General features: G+C 47.7%; 2 protein-coding genes across 2 annotated transcripts; both read right to left on the bottom strand.

Moving 5' to 3' along the window:
• Positions 1-1,356: 1,356 nt before the first annotated feature.
• On the bottom strand, positions 1,357-2,451 carry MTERF4 (mitochondrial transcription termination factor 4; the record flags this gene model as incomplete). The annotated part of the gene is made up of 3 exons (XM_079539918.1): positions 1,357-1,780; positions 1,851-2,035; positions 2,112-2,451. 3 exons carry the CDS (start codon positions 2,449-2,451, stop codon positions 1,412-1,414), a joined length of 894 nt encoding a protein of 297 aa, XP_079396044.1. The 3' UTR covers positions 1,357-1,411.
• A 1,663-nt stretch (positions 2,452-4,114) lies between these two features.
• On the bottom strand, positions 4,115-21,014 carry PASK (PAS domain containing serine/threonine kinase; the record flags this gene model as incomplete). Its single annotated transcript, XM_079539919.1, has 17 exons — positions 4,115-4,326; positions 4,517-4,663; positions 5,602-5,735; positions 6,278-6,477; positions 7,186-7,320; positions 7,825-7,950; positions 8,704-8,871; positions 9,555-9,733; positions 10,354-11,657; positions 12,883-13,030; positions 14,026-14,188; positions 14,542-14,835; positions 15,458-15,592; positions 16,085-16,225; positions 17,444-17,614; positions 18,552-18,781; positions 20,861-21,014. The coding sequence occupies 17 exons, from the start codon at positions 21,012-21,014 to the stop codon at positions 4,115-4,117; spliced, it is 4,041 nt and encodes a 1,346-aa protein (XP_079396045.1).
• Positions 21,015-21,324: the final 310 nt, after the last annotated feature.

A 21,324-nucleotide genomic window follows, 5' to 3' on the forward strand; every position in this document is an offset into this window, starting at 1 on the left:
CCTGGTCTCAGCCACTCCCTCTCCTCCAGCCCATTAGGGACACGCAGCCAGACACTGAGCAGCACTGCCTTTCCTCTGCCGAACCAGCAGTGCCTTTGCCCTGCCTTGCCTTGCCCCGGCTGCCTGCCCCAGGGGTCCCTTGGGCCCCCCAGTCCCGGGCTTCTGGCTCTGCTCTGCCACCAACAGGCTGAGCCCACCAGCAGCTGCACCAACCTGTTTTCGTAATCCAAGGTTATAAGAAGTTTCCTATAACCCCCAAATAAAACAATTGAATGCGGACCCAAAAGCCTTAGCTATCACCTGAACCCTGGCCCGCACGGCCTGGTGGGAGGAGGTCTTCTTTACATCCATTCCCTACATTAGAAAAGGAGGTGAGAGCAGGTGCTGGAGGCACAGCCCTGTGCTGGAGTGGAGCAGTTCAGGCAGCTTCCGCTGCCTCCTCATTTTTTTTTTTTTCTTTGCTTTGTAAACAATCTGTGGTTTTAACCAACTTTCCAGCTCAGAAAGTGATAGAGCACCTAGAAGTTACTAGAAAGTGCTCTGCAGGGTAAGTTTATCAGCAGGGGTGTGATGCTACGCTCAGTGTGGCACAGCACGGCGTGCCATCCCCCTGCACAGCTCCCCCCACCCCATGTCACCCTGCAGGGCTGCTGCCATCACCGTGCTGTTTGTGGGTACCCTGGTGACTGTAGCAGAGCCAGCAAGGAAAAAAAAATTAGCTTAGAAACGTTCCTAGTTGTTGTGAGTTTGTACGATGATGCTAGTTAAACATAGATTTGTGTATTAACATACACAGTGTATATTATAAATTAATACGTACCAGAGATATATCGTAGTTATGGCATAGAGTGTTACTGCTCTGGCAGCCCTGGTGCTGCAGCCAGGTGGGGCAGCTCTGCAGCACCTCGTCCTCCTGAGTGCTGAGTAAGAGCAGGGCCGGGCCACGCTCCCCTGCAGCACTGGAGATGCCTCTTCTGCCACGGGGAGAATGAGGCTTGCAGATAGAGCCCTTGTTTTTCTCTAAGGCTGCCTGCTCTGGCTTTGTGGACGTGTGTGCTTTGGGATGGGTGAAAAAGCAACCCCTAGGGTGAGAACAGGGTCAAGGGAGAGCCAGAGCGGGGTGGGCTGTGCCCCAGAGCAGGGCCTGGCCCCTCTGCTCTCCTGGGTTGGGACTGGACTGCCTGGACCTGCCCTGCAGCGCTAAGAAGACAGCAGCCTCCAGCACAGCATGTAACACAGCCGAAAGATTTTAACCTAGTCTTGAAAATAAATTAGTTATTTGGGTTTGATTTTTTTTTTTTTTTTTAATAAATAAATAAAAACACTTTATAGAAACGGTATATTCTGTGGAGCAGCTGGTCACTGAGGGGGGGGTGGAGAGGGGGCAGCTCGGGAGGGCTCGGCACTGTCCTTATCGGTGCCAGTCCCTATCGTCTCCCTCTGCGTGCAGTGCAGCGCTACCCTCCTCTTCCTCCTCGTCCTCTTCCTCATCCTCCATCTCCTCCTCCTCCTCCTCCTCCTCCCGGGCCAGCAGCCTCTTGAACACCTCGTACTCCTCGGCTGAGGCTCGGGCTAAGCCGGCCACGAAGTCGCCCTCGCTCGGCCACAGCACGTCCCGCAGCGCGGGGTTGTTGCTCTGGATCTGGCCTTTGTGCGGGGTGCGGTAAATCCCGCGGCGCTCCAGGAAGATGTGGCGGTTCCTCAGCTCGGCGAAGGGCGTGCAGAACAGCCGGGCCTTCACCATCTCCTTCTGCCGGACGCCCATCCTGAAGTACGCGTACTGCGCGTGGAGACACGCGGAGCTCAGAGCCTGCCGGGCCGCGCCCGCAGCCCCGCACCGCGCCCCGCACCTGGAAGTGATGCTGCACGCGGTCCGGCTCCTCCAGCAGCACCTCGGGGCAGCTCCGCAGCAGCTCGGCCAGCTGCTCGGCCGTGAACAGACACCGCTCCCGCAGCAGCCGCACCACCGCCTCCATCCTCCTCCGGGGCAGCGTCCACACCTCAGGGCAGCGGCCCGCCGCGCTCTGCAGCCTCGCTGAGCGGGGGTACGGGGTGAGCCGCCCGCCGCCCGGCCCGGCCGCCCCTCCGCCTCCTCCCATCCCCGGCCGCACCTCCTTCCAGCCCCAGCCGCCGCAGGTACTCGGCGCGCTCCTTCAGCCGCGCGGTCGCCATCCGCAGCAGCCCCGGGTTCCGCTCCAGCAGCCCCAGCGCGGCCTCCTCGCTCAGCCCCAGCAGCAGCAGCTGCGCCGCCGCCTCCGCCCGCCTCTGCGGCTCGAGCCCCGGTTGCAGCAGGCGGAGCCGCCGGGCCTGCGCCCGGTCGAAGCCCAGGGCCAGCAGCTCCGCCGTCTCGCCCTCCTCCGGGCCCGCCTGATAGCTGCAGCGCGGACCCGGCGCGGGGAGGAGGGCGCGGGGCGCGGAAGGCCGCAACGCGCGCAGCAGCCGGGCCGCCATGGCTCGGGGCGGAGCCCCGCACCGCGCAGCCGCCGCATCGCCGCGGCCCCGCCCGCCGCCGGCAGCGCCCGTGCTCCGCGTCCGAGCGGTGCGCCGGCCCTGCGTGAGCTCCGGCGGGCGATGGATGATTGGATGAAGGAACCTCCCGGCCGGCAGCCGGCAGCCCCGCGACTCAGCAGTGCCCGTCGGGTTCCAGCAGTAGGCGGCGCCGCCTGCAGGCACAGCCACCGCGCACCGAGCCGGCGGCGCTGAACGCCGAAGCCGACGCTTGAGGCGCAGGAGGGCCGGAGCCCTTCCTCCGGGTGCTAAGTTACAGCTGCGTTCTGCCACGAATTCAGGCGGCCACGTGCTCAGCTGAACTATCAGAACCTGGAGCGAGGAAACAGGATTACAAACAAAAGCAGGAACTGCTGCATCTCCCGGCTGGGATCGCGGCCCTGGCTGGGCTGCACGGTGGCCTCTGGTTGTCAGGATCTTCACCCAGTCAGCATTCTCTCTGCCCAGTCCAAGCTTTCTTTCTGCTATCTTTGTCTCCTCAAAAATCTATCACAGAATGGCCTGGGTTGCAAAGGCTCACGATGCTCATCCAGTTCCAACCCCCTGCTGTGTGCAGGTCACCAACCAGCAGCCCAGGCTGCCCAGAGCCACATCCAGCCTGGCCTTGGATGCCTGCAGGGATGGGGCATCCACAGCCTCCTTGGGCAGCCTGTGCCAGTGCCTCACCACCCTCTGGGTGAAAAACTTCCTCCTAATCTCCAACCTAAACCTCCCCTGTCTCAGTTTAACACTATTCCCCGTTGTTCTATCACTGTTCAGCCTCACAGACAGCCATGCCCCCTCCTGTTTTTACACTCCCTTCAAGTACTGGATGGCCACAATGAGGTTGTGCTGACTGTATTACAGGAAGGATGAGAGGACTGCATCCTACAGCAGGGAATTTGTGTTAGAGGGGTTGCAGAGTTCCTTCCACCAGCTGCAGTGCTGGGGGAGGAGGGGGAAATAGGGAAAAAAGAAATACACATCACACCATTGTGTCTGTTTTTGTGCACGAACTCCAACCAGAAGCCAGCTGACCAACAAAACCATGTGTTTATTCATTCTTTTTTTTTTTTTTTCAGAAAGAGTAAAACTACATATAAAAGTCAAAACAGCCAATAAAAATATATTCAGAGCTATGAACAATAAAAGAAGACAAAATATATCTCTTCCAGCTTTAAATCCCTTCCTAGGTAAAATAATTACAAGCCTGTTAGCTAGAGAAGCTTCTGACACAGCCTCTGTGAGGTAAAACCCAAAGCAAGGGCAGACCCTGGGCTGCAGTGTCTAAAAGGGTCAGAACTTACACTGCTGAGGAATCTGCTGTGAATATCAGGATTTGCAAGCGTGCTTTGCATGCAGCTTAGCCACCCATTCTGGGCAGAACAGGAGTGTGGTGAGAGCTCCTGCACAGCACAGGCTAGACAAAAAAAAAAAAAAAAAGGCATCTTGATGTCAGGCTGCATCAATAGACAGCAGAAAGTGGTTCACTCACAAGGCTCCCTCATAGGAAATCTCTGTTCTTGCTCTCAGGATTTCTCAAGAATTCCTCCTTTTCTCTGTACAGAGAGAGAAGTGCTTGGAATGAGCACTCAGGAAGCAGCAGGAATTCTCACACGCCCTGCAGTTACGGCCGCACAGGCAGGGGCTGCTGCAGGGAGCGGCTGCAGGGACTCCCCAGGCTCCAGCCCTGACACCTCGCAGCTGCAGCTCCTTCCCAGAGGGGATCTGCACACACACAGCTGGGAGCACTCACGCACGGCTCACTCTCCACACCAGGAGCTGAGGGTTTCCCTCTGTGTGAGTGCTCAACAGAATCATTTCTCCATCCGTTGCTTTCTAGAAAGAAAGATCAACAGTGAGGGGTGAACTGCAGTCCCACGGGTCAGTGGGTCAAGTTCAAAGCATGTTTGGATATGAGAAAGTCGCCTTTGGGTAAGAAGTTGCTAACCACAGGCAAACTTTGTCTCATAAATCCTCCCCTGCTGGCTTCACTGGTGGGGGAGAAAAAGCCTTCAGAAGATCTCACCTGCCCCAGCAGAGATGTACACCTCCTCCCAGGTGTAATCACCCAGGTTCACAGGCTGCTTCAGCCAAGGATCCTCCACCAGCATTGCTAGAGTCATGCGCTGCTCTGGAGCAGGGTGCAGCAGCCCCACGATCAGATTCATGAGATCTGGGAAGAGGCAGCAGGGAGACAAACAGCTCAGTCTGTATTTTAGGCATGCTGGGAATGCAAGATATGATTTATATTCAAGGAATGCAGATCTCAGTTACAAATCCTCCCCGCTAATCTCTTGTACCATCCTGTTCTATCACAGCTTTATTCACAATGTGCTTAGCTCCCGGGATGATGGGATTTCCAGGTTGTGAAAACAAAGAACCAGGAGCAGTTCTGACACCGATGAGGACAGAGGAACAAGTGTCACACAGGCAGCCCGAAAATCACTGCTTTGGAGCCCAGCCCACCTGAGGGCTGCTGAGCCTGCAGCCACCCCAATCTCATCTGAGCACTCAAGGCTCAGGGAGAGCTTCAGGAATTCACTGCTCAGCTGCAGCACTGCTGAAGCCTTATAACCATCGTGCTCCTGGGATCACAGAGAACTTGTTGATGAAAACTTCAGTAGCCTGATGTGCAGTTTGTTTTCTACAGCTCAAAGCAGGGGCAGTGAATTTTTCCTGCGATGTCAAGCTATAGGATTCATTCAGAAATTACACATTAACAGATGATCACCAAACATCCCCAGAGTGACACGCTATTGCGTGACGGTTCAAGTGAGATAAACCTTGCCTTAGAGTGAGATGAGTGTCATTATTGACTGAACATTATGTACTACAGTCAGCCTTCCCAGCAGCCCTTGTTCTGGTTTTCTCAAGCATAAACCTCACTGAAGTTTAACAAAGCAATAGCTTGAATCATCTCTGCAAGTGGGAGGACTGGAATTTGAAACTAACGAGACATACAGTAAGAAGCTGAATTGGAGGCACAGAGAACTGCAGAACAGAATTTCTCTGCTTCAGAAAGCAGCATTTTAAATCATTGCGTAGGACATTTGGAACTGTTTTTCCCCATTTTTCTCTGCTCCTGTTTCCTTTAAATGGGAGAAAAGTCACCTTTTGACACAGGCCGAGGAAAATTCAGGACAGCTGCCATGGCCTCCTCCAGCTCACAGAAGGGGTTCTCTGCAAATATTAGGGTATAAAGGGTGACACCAAGTGACCACATCTCCAGCTCTGGGCCGTGGTACCTACAGAGATGCACAAACTTGCATGAATTCCAAGTGCAGGGATAGAATCATGTGCTAAGGAATGTAACCATAACCTGAAACTGTTAAATATTGAAACAGAACTTTATACAAGCTCTCTAAAAAAGCAGCTTTTAAGCTCTTTACAAAAGCAGTTGAGAGACAGGTATGAAGAAGTTAGGCAGCTGACATGCATACTGCGAGAGACAAGGGAGACACCAAGCCACAGCACAACTCATCCAGGCTGGAAATGACAACTGGAGGCTTGTTTTAGAACTCAGCTCTGTCATAGGAAAGACATTAGTGTGAACTGATGTACAAGGCTGTGCATGAAACACCTGACCAGAACAAGAAAGCCCATCAACAGGCTTAACAAAAATCAACTAATAAGCCTCTGCAGATAATTTCTGTCATCGTAGTGCCCTAAATCTCACTTCTGTTTCCTGTGGTTAGGCACCCCCCTGCTTCCATGCAGCCCTGCACACACAGGGCTGTTTTTTGGGGGTGTGATTTACAACAAAACGACTTTTCATAGGGTGACATACGGTTTGCCAGACAGCACTTCTGGTGAGCAGTATTCAATGGTCCCACAGAAGGTGTAGAACAGTTTGCCAGGTTGCAGGTAGGCAGCAGAACCAAAGTCCACCAGTTTAACTGTGAAATCTTCAGCAATGACAATGTTTTCATCCTTGATATCTCTGTGAAGGATGTTTCTACAGTGGAGGTACCCGACGGCTGACACAAGCTGAAAGAGGAGGAGAGAGCTGTGTGTTGAGTCAGACAGATGTCCTTCCAAGTAACATAAATGGCATCAGAGTTGCCACAGCCACATCTTGGGTTGCTTTGACACTGTATGAAGACACAGATCCTAATTTTGGTAAGCTCCATTTGGATGGTCCTTTCATTTCACTGAAAGAATAACACTGTATGCCTTTCATACTGCAGCATGACAAAGCACTTAGGAGTGAAGATTGGTATAAATAATATCCTTAGGCTTAAACTCCATTCTTCTTGCTGCACGATTCATGCAACAGTGCTATAACTAGGAACAGCATCAGAATTATATCACCTTGGAGACAATCTTGATCCATACCACAACATATCTGAATGACAAAAGCAGAGAGCTGAGAGAATAAAGCTTCTATTCATCATACAAAGCTCCTTCAGCAGAGAAATAGCATACAGGTCTGAGGTAACAAAGCACCCCTATAAACTCAGGGGTGGTATAGGAATGGGGCTTATCAGCCAGAAGCCTAAAGGAAACAGGGAAACGGAGTGCAATTCGTGAGAGCACACTGCACAGCAGACAAAGAAGGTGCAGCACTAAACCACTGTCTTCCACCAGCATCCCAGGTGAGGGAAGTAGAGCATGACAGTGGTTTATGAGAGAAACAGGATCCTGGTTCTCACCCTAACCATCTGCAAGTAGCAACTGTACGTTCCCAGCTCTCACCTGCCTGAACAGATAGCTTGCTAATGGCTCGTCCAAATCAGGCTGATTATCGATGAACGTAAAGAGATCCAGACCAGATCCGTGCTTCTCCATCACCAGCTGGAAGAAATGTTCATTTTCAAACACATCCAGCACCTGATAAAAAACAGTCTGTTATTTATTTGTGCTTCACCTTCAAATTCCCTTTGTAATTATTGAGCTAAACAAACACTAACTTCCCATGGCAGATGTGCATCACAACCCATTCATAAGTCTCATTTCACTGAGCACAAATGTTCATTGAAAAGAGGGCAGAACTACAAAACCAGAGGAGTTCTCTCTGAAAAAAAACTAGCAGAAGTCAAGATATACCCAGATCATCTACTGAACTAATGAGTGTTCTGCTGTGACATCATAGGTCCACTCCCAAGACTGCATCTAGAGATAGCAGACTTGTTTCTGTTAGATTCATACCTTCACATCTGTGCTTACATCAACAGCTTGTGATACGTGTCTAAAAGCAAGTGAACCTTAACAGGGCATGACAGTTCTTTACTGAAAAGGTAAAGTTAATGCAGGACACTTCTCTCCTGAAGAGGAGCATAAGGCCTTACATAGTCAAAGGAGCCATCAGATACAGTTCAAACTGAGTTTCTGTACCTTAATGATATTGGGGTGCTGCAGCTTCAACAAGATTGCTATTTCCTGAGTAACTCTCCCCACATCAGGATCATCCACCCAGCAGTCCTCAAGCACTCTCTCCTTCCAGATGAACTTCACAACAGCCTGCACAGACGACAGCATTTCAGTATTGCTTGCAAGAGCAGAACTGTAAGTGTCCAGTAAGTTAATTTCCAAGAAAAATGTTGGTGAATCATAACTGTAAGGACCAAAGTCAGTCAGTATGCTTTATTTATGGCATCTATAAACATCTTTAAACTAATTTAGTCCCAGATGCCAGTTGACTATTAATAAAAGTGAGTTCCAAAGGCTCTTAGAGGCCAGCTCTCCTATCAATCAGCAGGGGTGAGCTCTGGCACAGAGGAAAAAAAACCCAAGCACTTCCATTCACACAGAGAAACACCACAGCTTGCTTCTCAGCACCCAAAATACTTCTGCTGATAGAGGACCCCATAACTTCAACATGCCTATTGCACAATGAAGTAACCACATGCTTGAACTGCAACATGCTAAACTTTGGAGTTTGTTATTCTCTTCAGTAAGGTTAGATTAAAACTTGTAATCCTGTTAAGCCTGAAGTAAAGCTCTTTCCAGGGGTTAAAAGGGCTACATGGCCAGCCTCACTCTGTACCTGCTGCCTTGGATAAGGTGCATCATTGTGAACATTGTATCAATGCAAACACCTCACTGTCCTGCCTTCAGAAGGTTAGTGATCCACATTTGCATTCAAAACAAAGCAAAGTCCTGAACTACCAAATAGCAGCTTCTGAAAGCAGCGTGCTGACACTACTGGACACTCTAACATTTCTGTTCAGATTCCAAATAATTACATTGCAATATTTGAAAGAAATACTTAACCTCCTGCTGATTGTTCTTGCTCCTGGCAGTCCAGACAAAGCCGAAAGAGCCTTTGCCAATGAGGCTGAGAGTGTGATAATGTTTGGCATACTCTCCCTCACAAGCCCTTAATCTTTCAAGCTCTTCAGCTCTTCGGGAATTCTCAGAGAGCGAAGATGATTTGATGGCCTGGGTAAGGATGAAAAGAAAACATAGCAAGAAAATGAAGTGGGCAAACCACAGAGCAACATTTGCCAAACAAAGTAAATGCTGACAGGAAACAACTGAACTGAAGGAAGTGAAAGGTACAGCTTCAAGCTCTATCTGTAGATTTGGTGATCTGTGTTTGCCTCAATAACCTCTACATAAACCACACACCTACATACAACACCACGTTACCTGCGTTTACCAGGCTTCCTGATAAGGCAGCAGTTTCGTTCTATAGATTGCTCTCTTAGCAGATATCAAGAGAGAACAAATTCAAGGCACATCCTCTTAATATCCCAGTAAAATCTATAGTAAAGAAATACCACAAGCCTTCCTACCAACTCCTGCAACTGCAGGATCACACTGATTTTACAACTAATCTCACCATGCTGATGTAAACATCTATTGTAGATGTACTTAAACCAGCCTGAAAATAAATCTAAAATTCAGGTGCTGTTACTATTCAGGCTGGAAAGACAACTATGCTAAGCCAAATACACAGTACCAGAAATGTTGCCAAATGTGTTGTTTTTAGAGTAATGGCACGTTTCTTTTGATGTAGAAAGAGGAAAACCAGGAAAAAACAATCCCCCCATCCTGCCCTCATGATAATTGAGCAACTTTTCAGCTTCAGCTCAGTGTTATGAAGTGGCCAGGTTTCTTACTTCTCCAAGACTGTGTGTGGAAAGATCTAGAGCAGACTGGGTCGAGCTTGCTAGACTGGAGAGCAAAAGCTGAGTCTTTGCTACAGCTTCTTTCTGGCTCTGCAGGTCTTTCACTACCCAGACACAGAAAAGCACAGCAGGGTCCTGCAGCTCCACACGTTTTACTTCAAAGAGTATGCCTGCAGAAACAAGTCAGGAGGTTAAAATGGTGGAACCAAAAGTTAGCAAAGGAGACCACAAGAAGCTTAGGATGAAATCCTGAGTTCTTAAAGTGAATTTCTCCATTTTCTTCATTACTTTTGGGAGAACACCTGCTTAGGAAGGAATCATCAGGGACAAAAGCACAGCTATTCTAGAGGTACATAGGGGGTTACCTTCACAGCATCCCACCAGCCTTTAGCAGAAATGGTGGTCAGTGTGCAATTGGGACTGTTCATTTCTTATTGTTATTCAAAATGGCATAAGAATTGGGATTGTATACATGCACTAGGTCCTGCTGAATGAGTGAATGAAGCATGCTCCATTATATGTATTTCCAAAGGAGTTAGATTTTCTGTTCAAAATCAGTTATGAGTGTTTAAGAATATTTCTGACAGTTCAGTCTATCTGAATTTCTTAGCAACCACCTGCTATTCCAATGCTCTCTGCACAGACTTAAATACTAGACTTCTTTTTAGATGCTACAGCTTGCTTCCTTCTTCTCTGCCATCTTCTAAGCCTAAAGAAGCTGCCTTCTGCAAAGATGTGGGAGGAAGACAGAGTAAGAGTTCTGGGAAGAGGAGAGACAGGTGCAACTTACTTAATTGTGAACCATCTTTGTGACTGCAGTTCCCACTGTAGCTGCCTTCCAGAATCTCTGCACTGAAAGGAGCTGCATGATTTGGCCTTCCTTCTTGTTTCACAGGGGTAGACGTTGCTTTTATTTCCACGTTTTCCTGCCCATGCAGCTGACAGTCTTCTTCAGGATTGCCTTTGCTTTTCAGTATGTTTCTGCTGACATTATCCCCCACAGTCTCTGTGAGAGTTTTAGCCTTCTCAGTGAAGGCTTGGAAGGATTGTTCAGGGTTTTCCAAATGCTGTTGTGAAGGCAGATACCCAGAACCATCTTTTATGGCAACACCATTTAAGAGCTGCTCAGCTGAAGAAGCACCACTCTTCTGAGTTAACATACTGCCTGCAGCTGAGCTCACTGTATTAGAAGAGAAGCCTTCTACAAAATCAGAAGTAGAACCTAAACAGTTGCCAGAGTTCCCTGTGACACCAATATTCAGATCCAGTTCCTCGAGATCAGAGCAAATAGAGTTCAGCTCAGCATCAGTTTGTCTCACAGTTCTGAAGGTCGGGGCAGCTCCCAGTGCAGAACCAGTGCAACCCATTGTATTTCCTGAGCCACCACCATGGGTGCCATTTCTTCCATCTGCAATGAAATTTGCATCTTTCAGCAAGCTGCTTTCAGCAACAGCGTGCTCAAGACTGGAATGTTTTCCATCACACACGAAGCTAGCATTTGCCAACTGTCCTCCAGCCACGTGACTTTGAAAATGTTGTGTGCAGCTCAGTGTTGTCCCAGGTCGTGGTTCATTTATTTGCAGTGTTCCAGATGAGCTATGAGGAAAACGAGAAGGTGGCTTACTCGCTCCACTGGGTGCAGCATCTGGCTCATCTTCTGGGCTAGAAAATACAGCGAAGCAGGCAACATCTGCTGAAGAAGATTGTACTTTAGCACTGGTGGAGTGCTGATCCTTCAGCATTTCATAGGGCAACACAGAGACCTGCTGACAATTTAATCCCTTTGGGTCTTGATGATGAACATGTAATTGATTAAGCGAGAAACTGCCCTCGCTGGCACTGCCAGTCTCAGAGGCACCAGGTGCTGCACCATGGCTGCTTCTTAAGGGTGTCTTTAAGTTCTGATTGAAACCCAACTGCTCTGAAGCAGATGACGATGGAGATACCTGTGCAGGGTGCATTTCTGGAGGATTACATGATCTTGCATTTTCCACCACCCTGCAGCGTTCCAGTGCTCTGATTCTGTCAGGCTGGGTGTCAGGAGAAGGCTCTGCACAGAGGGCTGGCAGCTCATCAGCCACAATGCTGCCTTCACTGCAAGGATTCCAAGTTATTAGTGATATCATGATGACAAAAGGATAAAACAGTCACTTACATCCTACCCACTCTTCCATTAATACGTCCATTACTTAAAGCCTGCCCCGTTTTTAACCATTATTTTTAATTTAAAAGAAAAAGGCAAAAAGCTCTTGATGGAAGCATTCAAAATGATAACAAATCCCATTCCCACCAAATTGGGATAGGTACACTTGAACAGCAGTCTTCACTTATGGATTAATTCCTTGTCTAGATTGATTTCTAAACATATTTCTTAGGTCAAAGCAAAAGGCCAGCACATGGCTGCACCCTTCAAGTCCTGAAGACAGAAGATCCCTGAGGTCTTTCCAGTCATTTCAACCATGGTTCACTGAAGCCCACAGCACAAAGTATTTTCTAAGTAGTTCTATCAGTAAAGATGCAGAATAGAAAAACAACCCATGTAGTGAAGCAATTATAACCCATCTGTGATACAGAGATGTGAAGGACAGCACAAGGAAGCTATCAGATTATCGATCTGTTTAAGAAAATGGCAAGAACTGTGCTGTAACATTACATTAAATGCACATTAAAAAGGCAACAAATAATGATTCCAACTCTCAGAAGCCAATGTGGAAGGTTTAAAGCTTCCCTTGAGCAAAACTGGGTGCATCACACAGAGCCTCGTGCAGAATTTCTAACATTGTCAAAGGAAAGAGACCTATAAAGATGCAATAAAGATGCCTGCACTCTAGTAACAAATACCATGCTTCAGTGGGTAACCTGACAGTTACACTGACCTCCAGCAGGAATAATGTCTAGATCCCATTGCAGGTTACCTGGCCTCAGAGCAAGACCAGTTAGTGGATACCATGGAAGGAAACAACCATCCATCGTTCCATATCTAGCAAGTTAGGGTGTAATTACCTTCCATGGCCTGTGATGAAACACTTGGTACCCATCAGGGGGTGAATCCCAAAACTTTATCAATACAACACGCGGATCTCAATGAAAATCCAAGGTAAGCAAAGCTCAACCTGTCTCGCAAGCAGCTCTCAGAATCTCAGAGATCCAAATGCAGAAGGCTCTTGTTACACATTGACACCAATATCAGAGAAGTGGAAAAACAAACAAACAAAAAAAAACAAACAAGAAAAAACCAAACCCAGCAGGTTTTGCTTGTGATTATCACTCCAGGTCGTTGGTTTTTTCAAAGTGAGATGATGGTCCATAAAATGCCTACCGATTTGGAAGTGTGGCTGCCACTTCAGGAGGTGAGGGAAGAGATAAGACACTGCTCCCATTCTTCTGCTTACTCTCACCACGTAGCAACCTGTCTTCTCTGTGTCTCCTTGCCAATTGCTGCTCTTCATCTCTTGACAGCAGGTTGGCTGAAGATGCAGACACAAAGTCGTCACCTGCAACAAACAAGAATTCAAATCGTACCAATTTTGCCTTTTATTTTTATGCTTCAGTATCTATGGTGATTTAAAAAGGAAAACAAACTTTAAACTGCACAGGTCCCCAAGGAATTGAGTACAGAAGAGTTGTTTCAGGTAAGGCAGTCGAGCATTTTAGTCAGGTTTGGCCTGAGAAATCGTCATATCCAGGAACCCAGATGTTTTAAGGCTGCTAAATTCACCTTCCCTGGACAGGTATTAAAGAAGAAAAAGAAAAAAAGGCCCTAGACACACATGCTGCCCAATTCCAACATTTAAAATGAAAAGGTTTATAACTCACTGAAGTTGCAGGATGAAAAAGGAATCGTCCTTTTAGTGCAATAGTGCAAGTGAAAGAATAAGGTAAGAACTTCCTTCCTCAGTGACAAAAGGTCAAAAGAGGAAAACAGTCACTTACAAAACAAAGTAAACCAGGTGCTGTTGCTGCAGAAGAAGGTAACAAATAAACAAACCTGGATTAGAATCTAGAACAATCACAGCATTTAGTAAAGGCTGGCTGTCAAAATAGTCTCCTCAGCCAAAAAAAAATTACTTCCAGATTAGAAGCATCACTTCACCAAAGAATTACTTAAGCTGCACACTGTCTACTAACTCTTATTTGTTCCAACAGCAGCTGTGCATTGGTTCCAATGCAGTTGCACATTTTTAAGAAAAGGTGGGGAATAAAAAGAAAACAGGAAATAAAACCAGAGGAGACAAACATTCAGTACACACAAAGCATTCTCTGTTAACAGAATAATTTCTGCCTTGGATATTCAGTTTCATCTTCTTAGTAAGAGAGAGAAAAGCAAAAGCTTACATGAACAATTCTGTTCACCTTGGGTTATGGCAGAAATCCAGTTTAAAAAGTGCACAGAGGTACTTTGTTTTTACAAAGCACATTTCCTATTTTTACAGGAAAAATCTCTCTCCTCTACTAATTTTACCTTTGCTACGGCAACCAGAACCAGTCGTGCAGCAGGCAGAAACATCCTCAAAGCAGCACTCACTCTCTGTCCCCAGAGAGTCATCAAGAGGAGGTAATGGCAAGGAGCAGTCATCGCTTCTCTCCATGTTGTTATAGAAACCAGGGATCAGGAATGTTATGTTCTAAAACACAGAATGAAACCTGTAAAGCTAAGGAGGCTCTCACAGACTGGGGGCAAATGCTAGCAGTGACTGTAGGCCTGATTCTTATGGACAGCCATGCAGACAGTCCACATCACTGGTGGAGAACGTGTCATTGTGCAGATTGCTTTGGGCTCCAGCCAGCTCCTCAATGCTACAAGATTTCAACACAGCAAGATAATTTCTGTACCATCCCACATGTTCCTTGCTCAGCACATGCATGCAGCTTTGTGACAGACAGAAACGAGTACAAAAGAAGCCCATAAGACTCTAATGGATACACTGCCAGACACAGCACTCATTTGGGCACAGGGGCATTCATATTCCTATCTTACCTTCCCCAACAGTTCTTTCTTCTCATAGCCAAACAGTGTTAAAGCAAAACTATCCTTGATGCACTGGATGGTTCCATCTGCCTGTAGAGTAATAAGGCCGCTGATGGTAGAAAAAACTTCAACTGCAGCAGTGTAATGATAGTGTGTGAAAGAGAGTTCTCTCTCTGTCTGTAGGACACCATTGCTCTGTGCTGCCACTTGGTCCTCCTCCAGGAGGCTAACTTGGAGTTTTAAAGTGAGAGGAAACACGTTGCCCTCTCTGGATCGACCTACAGCTCTCTGAACCTTGAGGTTCTAGATTAGAGAGGAGAGAAAGAAAAACCTTAATTAGTTCAGTGTTCTCAGGAAAAAGGAGCAGGAAAAGAAAAGCAGACATTCAGTGAATATAAAAATGGACAAAAGTCAGGGTTCTACATCCTTAGGAAACCAGAGATGAACTCCTGCATAAATATCTCAGTAGCAAAGAGCAGGAAAGTCCACACTGCAGCTTTTCAGCAAATGAGGCATTACTAAGGCCTCATTCAATTACCCAGCTGCCTGTTTTTATGACCTCTGCAAGACCTGGATATTCTTTAGGCCCTTACTCCTCAGACAAACATGTTTGAAACTGGCTTAAGGATCCATAGGAATGTTAGGGAGCTGACTCAGCACGTTCCCTTAAAAAGCCAGGCTTCTGATGGATTGCAGATATCTTTCACCAGGATAGACTCCACAGTGACAGATCAGGGACTGGACTCATTCCTAGTTCAAAAACACCCTGTTGGCAGCTCCATAAATAAGCATCACACCCTTTTTCACAGAACTCGTGCTTCTCTCCAAAAAGGCTTTCATCTGTTACATAAGGGTGGAAACCACTGTGCACCTGCAACCCAAAAGGAAACGATAGGGAAGAAAGTGGTTGGCACTTATAGTATACCTTTGGGATTTTTTTGCCTAGAAGAGGGATCTGCACAGCAGGAATCAGGTCCTTTATGTGGAGTCCAACTACTTCTTCCAGTGTTGGGTAGCCATGGAGATGGGCAAAAAGAAGGTCACATGATGTAATGCCTCCCTTGACAAGAAAATACACAGTATTATTTTAATTTAGCATTTCAGCCACAGTCCACTCAATCCTTTAACAGTTTCTGCAAGCATCTTATCAAACAGCAGGCCTCATTCTGTTGTCCCTTCAGGAATACAACTAACTCAGTAAAAGCAGGCAAGGCAATTATGCAATGCTCTAACATTAGCATGTCGTAGGGGAGAGCAGGGAAGGCCAGGACTCCTCATAGAAAGTCCCCTCAGCAAGGAGATCCCCTTACAAGGGCACCCCTGTGGTCACTAACAGTGCCCTGCCAAACCACCACCACTTGGGTATTTTGACTTGTTAATGTCAAGGTCAGCCTCGTGGGAAAAACATGCACAGATGCTGCCCATGCAATCCCAAGTTCGAGCAGCACTGTGCACACACTTTGTGTTCACAAGGAATGGTGCATCCACCAGTTTTCAGCCACATTTGCACACAGAAACTGCTGCCTCATTTGATCATTAGGAAAACACTCACGTCAGCCCTGAAGGAAACAAAAGCTGAAAGTCTTTCCACTGGCTCCAGCAGAACCACGCAGCGCTGGCTGTCCTTGAGTCTTATTCGCCTCAGCCACACCGAGACGGGGATCTTCTCTTTGAGATGGTTGATAACATCCACCTTTCCACAGGATTTAGAGTTACAATTCACTAAGGCTGTGGTTACTTCACAAGATTTTGAGCAAGAGGAAGATAGAGCCAAGATGTCTGTCCCTCACTGCTAGAAAAAACTTGTTTATTGACAGCTTATTGGGAGAAATGCCTCTAATACAGAATTGATAAGGATTGCAGTTAAGTCACTGTTGTTGCTTTTTTGTTTTTTTTTTCCTCCCAGCCTCAAGAGGACTCAAAGAATTTCAATCAGCATAATAAACGTGTCGATCTAATGCCTTATTTTCAATGAAAAGAGCTTTTCAGAGCTGCCTTACATACGAGATGCCCCACGATGCTAGCAAATACTCCACATTAGTAATGCAGGTCTTACTTTCAGCCACAAGAGCAGCAGCTTAATTTCTTATGGAAGAAGATTCTTCTCCAATCAGGAAATGTTTACCTATCATATAACCTGCAGTGTTCATATCAAGTCTTTTATCTTTTTTACGAGATCTTGACAGAATGGGTTTATGAATCCCACAAAACCTCCACAGCAGCCTATGAAGCACTGGGCACAGCTGCACTTCAAGGTTAGTGTTTTCATCAGACATTTAATGTTAATCCTGGATTTTTCTAACCAGGCTTAAGATGTTTTTTTTTCCCCCCCAGCCCTAATTGATGATGCAGGAAGATGGAGCTCTGAGGTACTGATCATTTCACAACAGCAGCCAAAGAAAACATGGAGACTTCTCACACAGCTTTCTCCTAATTAACCACGCTATTAATTCCACTCATTTGCAACACCTGAGGTGTTCTGTCAGACACGTTGCAGTGCCTGGTGGACGTGTAACTTCATGACATGCACAGTGCCACTTAAGGTCATTTTAAAGACCAGCCAATTGGGAACTTCTCCATAATGATGTTTTCCACGTTAAGCAATTTACATTGATTGATTTGTTTTTATTTATTTATTCTTTTTTTAGATCAAATGTCCTTGACCATCTGATTAGTCAAGTCATCATGACTGGAAAGTTCATGTAAGTGCCTTCCAAAGCACCTTTACCCTTTAAATACCCACGTTGCACACTTTTAAACAAAACAGCCTGACAAATGACTTAATTACTGAATGCCCACTAAGTTAACTAGATCAAGAAATTACACTCAAACTGTCAAGAAAACCAAAGCCACCCTAAGCCCCACAAATATTATATACAGTGAGGGACATTTGCTCAAACATTTCACATACCACAGTTCCTGAAACCATTGATGAAAGTTCATCAGTTTCTAAATACTCATCACCCACAGCTTCCCATGTCTCTTGGTCGCATTTGGATATGAAGTGAGAAAGCTTTTGACCAATGAGTTCCTGACTGCTGCACCCAAGCAGCCTGCAGGCTTTGTCATTAGCCACTAGAATCTAGAAAAGAAAGGAAACAAAGAATAAAAGCTGAAAGTTTTGTTTATAGATCATCTTCTCCTCAGGTTGTTGCTTTAATACCTTATCACGACGCTTCCTTTCAGTGGAAATACAGCAGCCCTTTTAAACTGCAGTCTTTGGAAACAATTCAGCTTCTTATTCTAAGACATCCATTGCCCAAGTGTCTTGTTGGTGAAGAGTTTGAAACATGGCTTTCCTTTTAGATTTCCTGCTTGCTTTTAACTACCTATCTCCTCTGCCCTTGTGAATTATGAGGCAAAGTCACAAAGTTGTACTTGCAAGCAATGCTGAGGCAGGCCATAGAATTTTATCCGCCCCTGAAGGCATGCAACAATCACACAGATCATTGCCATGCTTAAGCCTCTGTTAAAGACCAAGTTAGGATTAAGTGTCTTTAGGATGGGAGAGCTCAAACTGTCAGCTCAAGCTAAAAATGGCACAGCTCTTTACAGCTGTTAGCCTTCAGCTTTATACTCGGGTCTCTGTTAGGACAGAGACAGAAAAATCTCTCTCCCCCAGTGCAAAAAGGGCAGTAAGTGGGGCAGGCAGAGATGTCGTGCCACCCTACATTTATCCCTGGGCTGCTACTTTCCAGACAAAATGCCTGAAGCGTGATCAGCTTTTCCTTTCTTCCTTTATGCTACATTGTAGCTGCATTCTTCTTTAGCCTCTTCTTCCATTTGAAATAAAACACTTAAAATAACTAATTGGTTACGTATATTTTGCTAACTGCAACGTGCCATAAAAATACATGTATTGCCAGTCTTCAGACAATTACTAAGCAGCTATAAAACACCCTCACGACACTAATTACCTGCAGATACAAGTAAGAATAACAGGTATTGTAGCTTATGTGAGATCATCCAGCCTGCATCAGTTAGGTGGGCTATAGCTTAGCAGTCACAGCTGCAAATACCTCCGTTGTGGTGACATCCACCGTGAAGATGGCCTGGTTTGGATTGCGGGCAGCAGTCAGGAAGTGCTGGCTGGACTCCTCCAGGGCAGGGGCAAGAAAGGAGCAAGAAGAACTTCCAACAGAAATGGAAAGAGAGGCAGAGTCCTGCTGAGCCCAAGGGTTCCCGATTTTGCTGGCACAAACATTATGAGCTGCCAGCGAAGAGAAGCAGTAAGAGCTCCATTTCTCCCCTGTGAAAACAACAAAAAAAAATCAGCTGTGTTATATAAGTTTACTACAGGAGCACAGAGGAAATTAATGAAAAATCAGTTGTCTGATTGTCCAGTAATTACATCCCAAAATACATGCTTCTATGCTTTTGTAAGAAAATGCAAGAAAATAAAACCGATGGAACTAAAGACAACAGAAACAATTATAATAATAAACATCTCTGAGTCACAGTCACTGGAATAATTAAACTCCATCTGTAGGCTAGAAAAAAAAAAAAACTGTCAGCGTGCAAATAATTCAACCAGACAATTTGAGCTTTTCTTCTGCTGAAGTCACGAGAGTTTAAAAGGTTTTGAATTATCTCAAGTTAAAATTGGAACTATTATTAAATATAATTGCAGTTAGTCAGAAGCCAGTTAATTAACTATTCACAAGACGTGACACCGAAATACCGGAGCCCACACCGACACTTTATGTTACACAATGGCAAGTGATTGTACTAAAACTTCCAGAAGTTCTGACTGCAATAAATGCTCCCATGGGAAGCGACATCAGCAACCAAACAAACACCATCACTCCACTGCCAAACTAAGCAGCTTTGAAGGACTGGCAGCAAATGGAAAGGGAAATACTGGAGAATTATCACAGAATGGCCCAGGTTGGAAGGGACCTCAAGAATCATGAATCTCCAACCCCCCTGCCACATGCAGGGCCACCAACCTCCCCATTTAAAACTAGACCAGGCTGCCCAGGGCCCCATCCAACCTGGCCTTGAACACCTCCAGGGATGGATGGGGCATCCACAAGCTCTCTGGGCAGCTGCTCCAGCACCTCACCACTGTCTCTGTAAAGAATTTCCCCCTGACATCCAACCTATATCTTCCCTCCCTCAACTTAAAACCATTCCCCTTGTCCTGCAGTTATCAAGAGTTGATTTCCCTCCTGTTTGTAGGCTTCCTTTAGGTACTGTAGGCTGCAGTGAGGTCACCCCACAGCCTTCTTTTCTCCAGGCTGAACAAGCCCAGCTCCCTCAGCCTGTCTTCATAGGGAAGGTGCTCCAGTCCCCTGATCATCTTTGTGGCTCTCCTCTGGACTCTCTCCAACAGCTCCCTGTCTTCCTTGTACTGGGGGCTCCAAACCTGGACACAGTGCTGCAGATGGGGCCTCACAAGAGCAGAGTAGAAAGGGACAATCACCTCCCTGTTCCTGCTGGCCACCCCTCTTCTGATGGGGCCCATAATACCATTTGCTTTCCAAGCTGCAAGAGCACACTCCTGGCTCATATTAAGTTTCTCATTCATCAGAACCCCCCAGGTCCTTCTCTGCAGGGCTGCTCTCAAGGACTGGAGAAGTAATCCCAAGAACTTCGAGTCACTAAGGTTGGAAAAGACCTCTCAGATCCCCAAGTCCAACCCCAGTCCACCCACCATGCCTACATCCCTCAGTGCCACATCTCCACAGCTCTGAACGCGTCCAGGGATGGTGACTGACCCCTGCCCTGTGCAGCTGTGCAGTGCCTCACTGCTCTTTCTGAAGAGTTTTCTGTAATATTCAACCTGAACTTCCTGTGGCACAACTCAAGGCCATCAGCTCTCATCCCATCGCTGTTAACCTGGGAGCAGTGGCCGACCCCCACTTCACCACCGCCTCCTCTCAGTGAGTTGCAGAGCAGTGAGGTTCCCCCTGAGCCTCTTCTTCTCCAGACCAACCCATCCCAGTTCTCTCAGCTGCTCCCCATCACACTTTGTGCCCCAGACCCCTCACGGCTCCGCTGCCCTCTGGGCACACAGCAGTACCTCAACGTCTGTCTTGTAGCATGAGCCCAGCAATGAATGCAGCACGGGAAATACGGCCTCACCAGAGCTGAATAGAGGGCACGGTCACCTCCCGCTCCTGCTGGCCGCATGCTGACACAAGCCAGGCTACCCTCCTCACAAGCCAGGCTAGCCGGGCACACAGCCGGCTCACGTTCAGCTGGCTACCAGCCCATCTCTGTGCTTCTGCTACTGCTGCCAGCATGAGGGAAGGAAAGGAGGAAGGGCCGTAAGAGCACCCATCGCTGCCGCTGACAGTCCGCCACCCCAAAACGCAGCGCTCACCGGACAGCGAGGCTCCCCGCCGGCACAGCCCGGCCAGCCGGCTCCTCCTGCCGCCACCGGCCCACGGGTAGGACCTGCTCAGCTGCTCCGAGTCGCTCAGCGGGTCGAGGCCCAGGGGGCTGCCCGCAAAGCGGCCGCGCACACTGCCAGCCATCCCCGCGCACGGCCAGGAGCAGCGGGGAGCTCCGCTAACAGAAGCGCTGTTCGGCCGAGCCCCGCCGCTCCTAACGCACGACGGCCGGCTCGCAGCGCGGCCCGGTCAGCGCCTCGCAGCGCTCGCCTCAAACTGCCGGGGGCGGGATGTGGCCGTACCGCTGCCCAATAAGCAAAGGCGGTGGCAGAGCGGCACGGCCACCAGCCAATGGGAGACCGCGGCGCGGTGGCGGGCCGTTCGAACGCGGCGCTGGCCCCCCTGCCCGCGGCCGTTGCTAGGAACGCTCAGGCCAGCGTAGATGGTGGGCGGG

The sequence above is a fragment of the Tetrao urogallus genome (genome assembly GCF_951394365.1).
Source record: "Tetrao urogallus genome assembly, chromosome: 9".
In the NCBI taxonomy this organism is placed as follows: domain Eukaryota; kingdom Metazoa; phylum Chordata; class Aves; order Galliformes; family Phasianidae; genus Tetrao; species Tetrao urogallus.